The sequence below is a fragment of the Nerophis ophidion genome, linkage group LG28, assembly GCF_033978795.1.
Source record: "Nerophis ophidion isolate RoL-2023_Sa linkage group LG28, RoL_Noph_v1.0, whole genome shotgun sequence".
In the NCBI taxonomy this organism is placed as follows: domain Eukaryota; kingdom Metazoa; phylum Chordata; class Actinopteri; order Syngnathiformes; family Syngnathidae; genus Nerophis; species Nerophis ophidion.
In genome coordinates, this window is record NC_084638.1 from 25,969,936 (window position 1) to 25,984,016 (window position 14,081).

A 14,081-nucleotide genomic window follows, 5' to 3' on the forward strand; every position below is an offset into this window, starting at 1 on the left:
ACAGCGCAGCGCTGCCTTGTGACGTCATGTGCGTTAACCCTCGTGGAAGCACGTCGACGGAGAAAAGAAGGGAGCCGAACGCTAATAACTCAGTCTTGTTACTTTTTCTCCAGTTTGTAAACATTCACGTCGTATAAAATACATATTTGAGTCTTCATTTAGGGATAAGATCGTCTCGGTGCGCGAGAAGCATTTTGCCGCGTTTCGTGCTGACTTAGCTTAGCTCGCTAGTTAGCTTAGCTTGTTAGCTGCTAACAAAGACGCAGGAGTTGTCAACACATCGCTAAGTAGAGATTAAGTGTGAGTGTCAAAGTGTTGGCATTGTGTGAAAATGAGTAAATTACACATGTTGAGAGAGTTGGTGGACCAGCGACTAACTGCTGCCGCCCAAGAAATATTTGTAGTGTTAGAAAGAACAATAGCAGAATACGAGGCGGAACTTTCTAGAACAAAGGAGGAGAATAATCAACTACTGGACGCTGTCTTCAAGAAACATCAAGTTGTGCTGCACAGAACAGGTTTGTTGACTTCTTACTCTCACATCTTTACTAACTTTATGACATTTGGAATATAAAGCGTGCTCACAATGACAGACAACAAAGTGTCGGTTTGCAACTTGCAAAGTTAAATTTATTTATTTTTTATAAAAACATCAACGACTAGTTTGTTACCATTAGTGATCTAACAGAACACACACATATATATATCTATATCCATCCATCTTCCTCCACTTATCCGAGGTTGGGTTGCGGGGGCAGCAGCCTAAGCAGAGAAGCCCAGACTTCCCTCTCCCCAGCCACCTGGTCCAGTTCCTTCCAAGGGATCCCGAGGCGTTCTCATGCCAGCCGGGAGGGATAGTCCTCCCAACGTGTCCTGGGTCTTCCCCGTGACCTCCTACCGGTCAGACATGCCCAAAACACCTCCCTAGGGAGGCGTTTTGGATTCAACATAATAGTGGAAGTCCAGTCCATAGTGGATCTAACATAATAGTGAGAGTTCAGTCCATAGTGGATCTAACATAATAGTGAGAGTCCAGTCCATAGTGGATCTAACATAATAGTGAGAGTCCAGTCCATAGTGGATCTAACATAATAGTGCGAAAGTCCAGCCATTAGCGGATCTAACATAATAGTGTGAGAGTCCAGTCCATAGTGGATCTAACATAATAGTGTGAGAGTCCAATCCATAGTGGATCTAACATAATAGTGTGAGAGTCCAATCCATAGTGGATCTAACGTAATAGTGAGAGTCCAGTCCATAGTGGATCTAACATAATAGTGAGAGTCCAGTCCATAGTGGATCTAACATAATAGTGCGAGAGTCCAGCCATTAGTGGATCTAACATAATAGTGTGAGAGTCCAGTCCATAGTGGATCTAACATAATAGTGTGAGAGTCCAATCCATAGTGGATCTAACATAATAGTGTGAGAGTCCAATCCATAGTGGATCTAACGTAATAGTGAGAGTCCAGTCCATAGTGGATCTAACATAATAGTGTGAGAGTCCAATCCATAGTGGATCTAACATAATAGTGTGAGAGTCCAATCCATAGTGGATCTAACGTAATAGTGAGAGTCCAGTCCATAGTGGATCTAACATAATAGTGAGAGTCCAGTCCATAGTGGATCTAACATAATAGTGCGAGAGTCCAGCCATTAGTGGATCTAACATAATAGTGTGAGAGTCCAGTCCATAGTGGATCTAACATAATAGTGTGAGAGTCCAATCCATAGTGGATCTAACATAATAGTGTGAGAGTCCAATCCATAGTGGATCTAACATAATGGTGAGAGTCCATTCCATAGTGGATCTAACATGATAGTGAGAGTCCAGTCCGTAGTGGATCTAACATAATAGTGAGAGTCCAGTCCATAGTGGATCTAACATAATATTGTGAGAGTCCAGTCCATAGTGGATCCAACATAATGGTGAGAGTCCAGTCCATAGTGGATCTAACATAATAGTGTGAGAGTCCAGTCCGTAGTGGATCTAACATAATAGTGAGAGTCCAGTCCATAGTGGATCTAACATAATAGTGTGAGAGTCCAGTCCATAGTGGATCTAACATAATAGTGAGAGTCCAGTCCATAGTGGATCTAACATAATAGTGAGAGTCCAGTCCATAGTGGATCTAACATAATAGTGCGAGAGTCCAGCCATTAGTGGATCTAACATAATAGTGTGAGAGTCCAGTCCATAGTGGATCTAACATAATAGTGTGAGAGTCCAGTCCATAGTGGATCTAACATAATAGTAAGAGTCCAGTCCGTAGTGGATCTAACATAATAGTAAGAGTCCAGTCCATAGTGGATCTAACATAATAGTGTGAGAGTCCAGTCCATAGTGGATCTAACATAATAGTGAGAGTCCAGTCCATAGTGGATCTAACATAATAGTGTGAGAGTCCAGTCCATAGTGGATCTAACATAATAGTAAGAGTCCAGTCCATAGTGGATCTAACATAATAGTGTGAGAGTCCAGTCCATAGTGGATCTAACATAATAGTGCGAAAGTCCAGCCATTAGTGGATCTAACATAATAGTGTGAGAGTCCAGTCCATAGTGGATCTAACATAATAGTGTGAGAGTCCAATCCATAGTGGATCTAACATAATAGTGTGAGAGTCCAGTCCATAGTGGATCTAACATAATAGTGAGAGTCCAGTCCATAGCGGATCTAACATAATAGTGCGAGAGTCCAGCCATTAGTGGATCTAACATAATAGTGTGAGAGTCCAGTCCATAGTGGATCTAACATAATAGTGTGAGAGTCCAATCCATAGTGGATCTAACATAATAGTGTGAGAGTCCAATCCATAGTGGATCTAACATAATGGTGAGAGTCCATTCCATAGTGGATCTAACATGATAGTGTGAGAGTCCAGTCCATAGTGGATCTAACATAATAGTGTGAGAGTCCAGTCCATAGTGTATCTAACATAATAGTAAGAGTCCAGTCCGTAGTGGATCTAACATAATAGTAAGAGTCCAGTCCATAGTGGATCTAACATAATAGTGTGAGAGTCCAGTCCATAGTGGATCTAACATAATAGTGAGAGTCCAGTCCATAGTGGATCTAACATAATAGTGTGAGAGTCCAGTCCATAGTGGATCTAACATAATAGTAAGAGTCCAGTCCATAGTGGATCTAACATAATAGTGTGAGAGTCCAGTCCATAGTGGATCTAACATAATAGTGAGATTCCAGTCCATAGTGGATCTAACATAATAGTGTGAGAGTCCAGTCCATAGTGGATCTAACATAATAGTGAGAGTCCAGTCCATAGTGGATCTAACATAATAGTGAGAGTCCAGTCCATAGTGGATCTAACATAATAGTAAGAGTCCAGTCCATAGTGGATCTAACATAATAGTGAGAGTCCAGTCCATAGTGGGTCCAGCAGGACACCATCTGGAGCGGAGACAGAGTCAGCAGCACAGAGATGTCCCCAACCGATGCACAGGCAAGTGGTCCACTCCGGGTCCCGAGTCTGGTCAGCCAGACATCAAACACTATCTCAAAACAAAATATTAACAATGCAGTGCAACATGATCAAATAATAAATTGTTGTAATACACAAATAGCAACAACAAAAAAACAAACGACAAGTATGTGTGTGTATATATATATGTACATATATATATATATATATATATATATTTATATATACAAAATTGTTTCCATATGAGTAAGGAAAATGTGTTAGATGTAAATACAAACGGAATACAATGATTTGCAAATCATTTTCAACCCATATTCAATTGAAAGCACCACAAAGACGGCGGCGATGACCAAGAAGAACGCAGAGTAGGAATATAATTACAACACTTTATGTACATATTTATATAATATTCACATATTCATATAATATGTAACTACAAGCTCCATTCACAGACAGAGTGCCATTGCTTTTATGAGCGGTCGAGCGAGTCAAAAGCCGAAAAAAAAATATATATATATATTTTTTTTTTGTCTCTTATTTGTGGCGGCCGTATTTCTTTCGTGGCTGGCCGCCACAAATAAATGAATGTGTGGTAAACCCTGCACTTTAAGTTAATAATACAAACACAGGCACTCGTAAATTTGTTAACATATTAGCTAATGATGTTAGCTTCGTTACATTGCGATAGCACGTACAAATATGCATGACAACACTCTTACAGACATCACACGTGGGATGGTTTCTTAAGTAAGAGTTGTTTTAGTTATATTGTAAAACTTACAAACCTTGCTTAGAGTGATGGATGAAGAATCCATACGAGTAGAAACGCTATGGATGACTAGAAGACTCAATGGCATTCTAGCTTCCTGGTCAAAGCTCCGTCTAAACAGAAGAGCAATAAAGTCATCTAAAAATGACGCCATGGCACAAACAATAACACACTTATTCAGTGTCTGCTTGTTTAAAAGAAGAAACTAGTTGCATGATGGCCGTCAGCAAAGAAAAATACATAAATCAGCCGCACTGTTTTTTAAGCCACAGAGTTCAAAGTGTAGGGAAAAAAGAGCGGCTTAATGTCCGCAATGTTAATATTTGCTTCCATGTCCCTTGGCAAGTTTCACTGCAATAAGGCGCTTTTGGTAGCCATCCACAAGCTTCTGCTTACATTGTTTGACCACTCCTCTTGACAAAATTGGTGCAGTTCAGCTAAACGTGTTGGTTTCTGACATGGACTTGTTTCTTCAGCATTGTCCACATGTTTAAGTCAGGACTTTGGAAGGCCATTCTAGCCTGATTTAGCCATTGTTTTATCACTTTTCACGTCACTGTCCTGTTGGAACACCCAACTGCGCCCAAGACCCGTCCCCATGATTTTGGGTTGTCCTGAAGAATTTGGAGGTAGTCCTCCTTTTTCATTGTCCCGTTTACTCTCTGTAAAGCACCAGTTCCATTGGCAGAAAAACAGCCCCAGAGCATAATACTACCACCACCATGCTTGACAGTAGGTGTGGTGTTCCTGGGATTTAAGGCCTCACCCTTTCTCCTCTAAACATATTGCTGGGTATTGTGAGAAGTTGTGGCCTGCTTCAAAACATCAAATAGTTTTCTCCTTCGCTGTATACTTTGAGTGTGGGGACAAGTGTCTCCAATATTGTCCACACCTGTCTCCATCTAAACACAGCAGCGTCTCTTAAACACACGGCAGGAAGTGAGGGAAAATGAGCTTAAACCAAGCGCTTGGCTCCGTTTACTCCGAGGGGAAATCTCCGCAGCAAAGTCTGTGTCGTTGGTCCGCCATGATTATCAAGCCAAACACCGCTAGACTTCCACTTGCCCAAAATGCAATAATAAACGACGGCTTTTTTGGTCATTAAAAAAATTAACCATTTTCAATAAATAGAATCATTATGTCTGAACTAAACACTTATAAGATATTAAGAGTTGTACTATCTGTTTGAGACCCCTGTAGTGTCACTATGATAGAGTGTAGTGTCTAGATCATTAAGTGTAGTTTCACTATTATTAATTGTAGTGTCACCGTCAATAAATGTAGTATCACAATTATAAAGTGTAGTGTCATCAAGTGTAATGTCACTATCACAAAGTATAATGTCACTATCACAAAGTCTATTGTCACCATCATAAAGTGTAGTGTCACCATCATAAAGTGAAATGTCACTATCATAAAGTGAAATGTCACTATCACAAAGTGTAGTGTCACCATCGTAAACTAGTGTAACTATCACAAAATGTTGTGTGACTATCACAAAATGTAATGTCACCATCATAAAGTGTAGTGTCACCATCACAAAGTATAGTGTCATGATCACAAAGTGTAGTGTCACCATCGTAAACTATCTGTCACTATCACAGTGTGGAGTCATACCAAAGACTATAAACATGGGAGCCATTACCTCCCTGCTTGGCACTCAGCATCAAGGGTTGGAATTGGGGGTTAAATCACCAAAAATGATTCCCGGGCGAGGCCACACCTGCTGCTCACTGCTCCCCTCACCTCCCAGAGGGTGATCAAGGGTGATGGGTCAAATGCAGAGAATAATTTCACCACACCTTGTGTGTGTGTGACAATCATTGCTACACGTTACTATCATAAGGTGTAGTGTCACTAGCATAAATTGTAGTGTCACCATCATAACGTTTAGTATCACCATCACAAAAGTGTAGTGTCACTATCAGACATTTTAGTGTCACCATCATAAAGTTTAAAGTCACTATCACAAAAGTGTAATGTCACTATCATAAAGTGTAGTGTCACTATCATAAAGTGTAGTGTCACTATCATAACGTTTAGTGTCACCATCACAAAAGTGTAGTGTCACTATCACAAATTTTAGTGTCACCATCATAAAGTTTAAAGTCACTATCACAAAAGTGTAGTGTCACTATCATAAAGTGTAGTGTCACCATCATAACGTTTAGTATCACCATCACAAAAGTGTAGTGTCACTATCACAAATTTTAGTGTCACCATCATAAAGTTTAAAGTCACTATCACAAAAGTGTAGTGTCACTATCATAAAGTGTAGTGTCACCATCATAACGTTTAGTATCACCATCACAAAAGTGTAGTGTCACTATCACAAATTTTAGTGTCACCATCATAAAGTTTAAAGTCACTATCACAAAAGTGTAGTGTCACTATCATAAAGTGTAGTGTCACTATCATAACGTTTAGTATCACCATCACAAAAGTGTAGTGTCACTATCACAAATTTTAGTGTCACCATCATAAAGTTTAAAGTCACTATCACAAAAGTGTAGTGTCACTATCATAAAGTGTAGTGTCACTATCATAACGTGTAGTTTTACTATCAAAGTTTATTGTCACTATCATAAAGTGTAGTGTCACTGTCATAAAGTGTAGTGTCACTGTCATAAAGTGTATTGTCTCCATCATAAAGTTTAGTGTCACTATCACAAGTTTAATCTCACTATCATAAAGTTTAATGTCACTATCATAAAGTGTACTGTTGCTATTATAGAGTTTAGTGTCACCGTCATAAAGTTTAGTGTCACTATCGCAAAAGCGTAGTGTCACTTTCAAAGTTTAGTGGCACTATCATCAAGTGTAGTGTCACTATCATAAAGTTTAATGTCACTCATTAAGTGTAGGGTCACTATCATAAAGTTTAGTGTCACCATCAAAGTGTAATGTCACTGTCACAATTGTGTAGTGTCACTATCAGAAAGTGTAGTGTCACTATCATAAAGTGTAGAGTGACTATTAAGTGTAGTGTCACTATCATTGAGTGTAGTGCATTAAGTGTAGTGTCAGCATGGATTAGTGTAGTGTCACTATCATTAAGTTTAGTGGCACCATCATAAAGTGTTGTGTCACTATCATCAAGTGTAGTTTCACTATCATTAAGTGTAGTTTCACTATCATAAAGTGTAGAGTGACTATTAAGTGTAGTGTCACTATCATTGTGTAGTGTCACTATCATTGAGTGTAGTGTCACTATCATAAAAGTGTAGAGTGACTATTAAGTGTAGTGTCACTATCAAAGTGTAGTGGCACTATCATTAAGTGTAGTGTCACTATCATAAAGTTTAATGTCACTCATTAAGTGTAGGGTCACTATCATAAAGTTTAGTGTCACCATCAAAGTGTAATGTCACTGTCACAATTGTGTAGTGTCACTATCAGAAAGTGTAGTGTCACTATCAGAAAGTGTAGAGTGACTATTAAGTGTAGTGTCACTATCATTGAGTGTAGAGTGTATTAAGTGTAGTGTCAGCATGAATTAGTGTAGTGTCACTATCATTAAGTTTAGTGGCACCATCATAAAGTGTTGTGTCACTATCATCAAGTGTAGTTTCACTATCATTAAGTGTAGTTTCACTATCATAAAGTGTAGAGTGACTATTAAGTGTAGTGTCACTATCATTGAGTGTAGTGTCACTATCATAAAAGTGTAGAGTGACTATTAAGTGTAGTGTCACTATCATTGAGTGTAGTGTCAGTATTATAAAGTGTAGTGTCACTATCATAAAGTGTGGAGTGACTATTAAGTGTAGTGTCAGCATGAATAAGTGTAGTGTCACTATCATTAAGTTTAGTGGCACCATCATAAAGTGTATTTTCACTATCATTCAGTGTAGTTTTACTATCATTAGGTGTAGTTTCACTATCATAAAGTGTAGAGTGACTATTAAGTGTAGTGTCACTACCATTATGTTTTGTGGCACCATCATAAAGTGTAGTGTGACTATTTTTAAGTGTAGTTTCACTACCATCAAATGTAGAGTGACTATTAAGTCACTCTACATTTGACTACTACTTGACTGCTAGCCTGGCTGCAGTAGCTAACCTAGTTGAATGAAGAAGTAAACAAGCTAGTTTCAAACTTTCATCTGTGAGCGCTCTAAGAGTCTAGAAAAGTGCTAAATTACTTCATCCATCCATCCATTTTCTACCGCTTATTCCCTTTTGGGGTCACGGGGGGCGCTGGCGCCTCCCTCAGCTACAATTGGGCGGAAGGTAGGGTACACCCTGGACAAGTCGCCACCTCATCGCAGGGCCAACACAGATAGACAGACAACATTCACACACTTCCAAAGGCATGCACCTGGGGATAGCTTGATGGGCAACACTAAATTGGCCCTAGTATGTGAGTGTGAATTACTTCAGCTTCTGCTTGAATTTCTGACTACTCCTTTTGACAAAATTGGTGCAGTTCCGCTAAATGTGTTGCTTTTCTGACATGGACTTGTTTCTTCAGCATTGTCCACACGTGTATTAAGTCAGGACTTTGGGAAAGCCATTCTAAAACCTTCATTCTAGTCTGATTTAGCCATTTCTTTACCACTTTTGATGTGTATTTGGGGTCATTGTCCTGTTGTGCCCAAGCTAATGATTTTAGCTTGTCCTGAAGAATTTGGAGGGAATCTTCCTTTTTCATTGTCCCATTCACTCTCTGTAAACCACCAGTTCCATTGGCAGCAAAACAGCCCCAGAGCATAATACTACCACCACCATGCTTGGCGGTAGGAATGGTGACCCTGGGGTTAAAAGCCTCACTTTTTCTCTTCCAAACATATTCTTGGGTATTGTGGACTTTATGCTGTGCTCAGTGTGTCCTGGCCTTTTTCCTCTGCTGACCACTGAGGAACTTGTTTTTATTTTTAATTCATGGTGTGTACTTCTGCCCCATCGCCTTTTGTTGTTTTTTATAATTCTACCTTGCCTCCCGTCTCTGCATCCTGGTGTTACCTTCTTGATCGGTTCTTAGCAAAAACTGTCCCAGAGCATAATACTACCACCATGCTTGACGGTAGGAATGGTGTTCCTGGTCTAAACATATTGCTGGGTATTGTGGCCAAACAGCTCCATTTTTGTTTCGTCTGACATCACATGGACAAAGATCAGACCTTCCGAAAGAAAGTTCTGTGGACCGAATTATGTTCCTTACAAGTAAGTGTATGTAAACTTTTGATCACAACTGTATGTTGGTGCCAGACAATGTCTCATGTGACTGAGCAAAACTGGCCTTCTCTAAAGCACGCGTTTGTCTTCTCGTGTCCCGCAGACGTCGCTGATGAACATCTTGTCCACCTGCGGGAGGAAGAACCACCACCCTTGTGCATAAAAGAGGAAGAAGAGGTCCCACAGCCCCCGAACATTAAAGAGGAAGTGGAGGAACACGGCATCAGTCAGGAGGGAGAGCATATTGAAGGACGGGCGGAGTCCCCAGCGACTGGTGTCCCTGTGAAGGGTGACGATGACGAGGTCAAAGGTGAAAGTGAGGAGAAGAGGGAGGCGGAGCCTCCAACTCAACACATGACAACAGAAGCTGATGGAGACCACTGTGGAGGATCACAAGCAGACAAGATCTCAGCTCCACCATCAGATAGTGAGGACACCACCTCACACTCTTCTAAAACTGATAGTGAGGACACGTTTTACTCTCCTGACACTGATGATGAAGACTCTACAGACGACAAGACATGGGACCCGGACAGCCCTCCCTGGAAATGTCCTCACTGTGACAAAAGTTTTGGCCTCAAAAAGTCCCTAAACAGACACATAAAAATTCACACTCAAGAGAAACCGTTCCCGTGCTCGGCGTGCAGTCAAGTATTCAGCGTAAAAGCAGACCTGATAAAACACGCAAAAATTCACACTCAAAAGAAACCTCTTTCTTGCTCATTAAGCTTGAAAAGACACATGAGAGAGCACACTGAAGTGAAACTATTTTCCTGTTCGGTGTGCGGGATGGGCTTTTCTAGAAAGGACAGATTGAACAGCCACATGACAACACACACGGGAAAAAAACCTTTTTCCTGCGCAACCTGCGGCAAGGGTTTCTCAAGGAAGAACAGTTTGACAGATCACACAAAGAAACACACTGGGGAAAAACTTTTTTCCTGCTCAACCTGTGGCTTATGTGTGTCCCGGAGGAACCAATTGAGAGAGCACATCAGAACGCACACCGGAGAAAAACCCTTTTCCTGTTCTGTGTGTGATTCCAACTTCATCCGAAAGAGTGATTTGACTTTCCACATGAAAACGCACACCGGGGAAAAACCGTTCTCTTGTGCAACCTGCGGTCAGAGTTTTACAAAGAGGAGCAGTTTGAAATATCACACGAGAATACACACTGGGGGGAAAGTGCTGAGTTGCAGTGTGTGCGACGAAACATTCTATCACCAGAACCAACTCCACAATCACCAGTGTGCTGGCAGTAAAAGAGAAAAGCGCACCGCGGCCCTCCACCAGGATCCAGATGCTGATCAGGACCAACACCGAAATGTGATCACTTGTTCTTTAACCAATTTCTGACATGTCCTGGTACTGATATTCAACCAGACTTTAGTTTTATCTTGTTATAACGCAAACTACCTACCTGAGAGTCAAAGTTCCTTTTAGTCACTTTTCAATCACTTTAATAGCAAACTTGAAAATATGTAAAATAGTCCTGCACCTGGCAGCTGCGGTCAATCCCTCGGCAATCGGCACACCTGAAGTTGATCAGAGGTTCTGCCTTCAAAAGCCTGCACAACCTGCTTTTCCGTGCCGGAACGTAGTCTTCTGTTCAAGTACACTACCCCCTCGTTCCCAAATTTCCAGCTGTGCGCCTCCTCTCACCCCACCTTTCCTCTGCTTCCCTGACTGCCTCTTGGATCTCGACCTTCCGCTTGGACACGGACCTTCTTCACCCCTCTTTAGCCCCCCCGACTTTGACCCAGAGTAAAGTGAACCACCGAACGTAACAATAAGAATGTACAGTATTTACCTTGGAGACTGGCCTTCTACGGTCTCTCCCTCCAGCTGCTTCTTTGTCATACACGCCGTCAGCAGCTTGTACATACTTTCATGGATAAATGTTTGCCTTTTAAACGTCTGCTCTGTCAGGACAAGAAAACTTGCAATGTTGTGTTAGTAAGTCTTGAGTCAGATGATCGAAGTGATATTTGATAATCAGACACTGTTTTTATGCTAATAGGCCATTGCATTCTTAAATGAGCAAATAAATTAAATTCACGGCACAGCATGTGTATATATGTGTGTGTGTGTGTATATATGTATGTGTATATGTATATATATTTATACATACATGAATGTATATAAGTATGTGTATATAGATGTGTGTGTATCTATATAGATGTATGTATATATATTTATATATGTGTATATATATATATACATACATATATCTATATATATGTTCATACATATATATACCCATATATACATATATATGTAGATATACATACATTAATGCATATATACACACATTTTATATATAAATATGTATATATATACACATATGTATTTGTGTATCTATATATGTGTGTATGTATATATATATATATATATGTATATCTAGTGTGTGTGTGTATACATATATATAATATAAATATGGATATATAGATGTGTATATATATTGATACATAAATGTGTGTATATATATATATATTTCTATATATATATATATATATATATATATATATATATACACCCACATTTACCTGTTATATATATTTTATTAGACTTAGACAAACTTTAATGATCCACAAGGGAAATTGTTCAACAGAGTAGTTCAGTTACAATGATGGAAAGTGTAAGGATGGAAAGGAAAATGTAGGTATAAAGAGACTAGATATAGCAATGTAAAATATAACATATCTGCGAATATACACACTTAACGTGTACAGTATATTATTTATACAGATATAATATGTATATAACATAAATACAATATATACCAATTACTATGTATAATATTACAGCCCTAGCATAAGAAAGAGAGTAAATCCAGCAGAAAAATAGAATATAGACATTAAAACCAAAGAGAAGTAGCTGACATGTCAGGTGTCAGGTAATAGACGGATATTATCTATTGCTGTATGGGGAGTGATTATACAGCTGGATGGAGTGTGGAATGAAGGAGTTCTTGAATGGCACAGTGCGGGAAGGAAGCTGAAGGAGCCTGTTGGAGTATGAACTCCGCTGTCCCTCAATTGTTGCTGGAGTGGGTGGGCAGGATAGTCCATGATGGCCAGCAGTTTGTCCAGTGTCTTCCTGTCCCTCACGGACACAAACGCCTCCAACTGCCAGCCAATAGTTTGGCTGGCTTTCCGGCTCACTTCATCAAGATGGTTTGAGTCTCTTTTGCTGGTGCTGCTCCCCCAACATTATTCTAATTCTATACATAATATTAATAAATATCAATCAATTAATGTTTATTTATACAGCCCTAAATCACCAGTTTCTCAAAGGGCTGCACAAACCACTACGACATACTCGGAAGAACCCTTATAAGGGCAAGGAAAACTCACACCCAGTGGGACGCCGGTGACGATGATGACTCTGAGAACCTTGGAGAGGCACCCCCCCCCCCATCCTGGGTCCCGACTCTGGACAGCCAGTACTTCATCCATGGCAATCGGACTGGACCCCCTCCATAAGGGAGGGGGGGACAGAGGAGAAAAAGAAAAGAAGCGGCAGATCAACTGGTCTAAAAAGGTCTATTTAAAGGCTAGAGTATACAAATGAGTTTTAAGGTGAGACTTAAATGCTTTTACTGAGATAGCATTTCCAACTGTTACCGGGAGGGCATTCCAGAGTACTGGAGCCCGAAATGAAAACGCTCTATAGCCCGCAGACTTTTTTTGGGCTTTGGGAATCACTAATAAGCCGGAGTCCTTTGAAGGCAGATTTCTTGCCGGGACATATGGTACAATACAATCGGCAAGATAGGATGTAGCTAGACCGTGTAGTATTTTATACGTAAGTAGTAAAACCTTAAAGTCACATCTTAAGTGCACAGGAAGCCAGTGCAGGTGAGCCAGTATAGGTATATATGTATGTATATATGTATATAAAGGTATATACAGTATAGGTATATATGTATGTATATAAAGGTATATACATTATAGGTATATATGTATATAAAGGTGTATACAGTATAGGTATATATGTATGTATATATGTATATAAAGGTATATACAGTATAGGTATATATGTATGTATATAAAGGTATATACATTATACGTATATATGTATATAAAGGTATATACAGTATAGGTATATATGTATGTATATATGTATATAAAGGTATATACAGTATAGGTATATATGTATATAAAGGTATATACAGTATAAGTATATATGTATATAAAGGTATATACAGTATAGGTATATATGTATGTATATATCTATATAAAGGTATATACAGTATAGGCGTAATATGATCAAACATTGTAGTTCTTGTCAAAAGTCTAGCAGCCGCATTTTGTACCAACTATAATCTTTTAATGCTAGACATGGGGAGACCCGAAAATAATACGTTACAGTAGTTGAGGCGAGACGTAACAAACACATGGATAATGATCTCAGCGTCTTTAGTGGACAAAATGGGGAGAAATTTTAGCGATATTACGGAGATGAAAGAAGGCCGTTTTAGTAACGCTTTTAATGTGTGGCTCAAAGGAGAGAGTTGGGTCAAAGATAATACCCAGATTCTTTACCGTGTCGCCTTGTTTAATTATTTGGTTGTCAAATGTTAAAGTTGTATTATTAAATAGAGGTCGGTGTCTAGCAGGACCGATAATCAGCATTTCCGTTGTTTGGGCGTTGAGTTGCAAAAAGTTACAAAAATACTTTGTTATTGT

General features: G+C 39.5%; 1 protein-coding gene across 1 annotated transcript in view; it reads left to right on the top strand.

Moving 5' to 3' along the window:
• The window catches only part of LOC133544942 (zinc finger protein 142-like), a 79,161-nt gene continuing 65,080 nt past the window's right edge, over positions 1–14,081 (top strand). The window contains exons 1-4 of the mRNA XM_061890189.1: positions 1–518; positions 9,494–10,740; positions 10,896–10,987; positions 11,035–11,154. Coding sequence (XP_061746173.1) covers positions 332–518; positions 9,494–10,740; positions 10,896–10,987; positions 11,035–11,154 — 1,646 coding nt within the window. The 5' untranslated portion in view covers positions 1–331. The remainder of the gene's footprint in view (positions 519–9,493; positions 10,741–10,895; positions 10,988–11,034; positions 11,155–14,081) is intronic.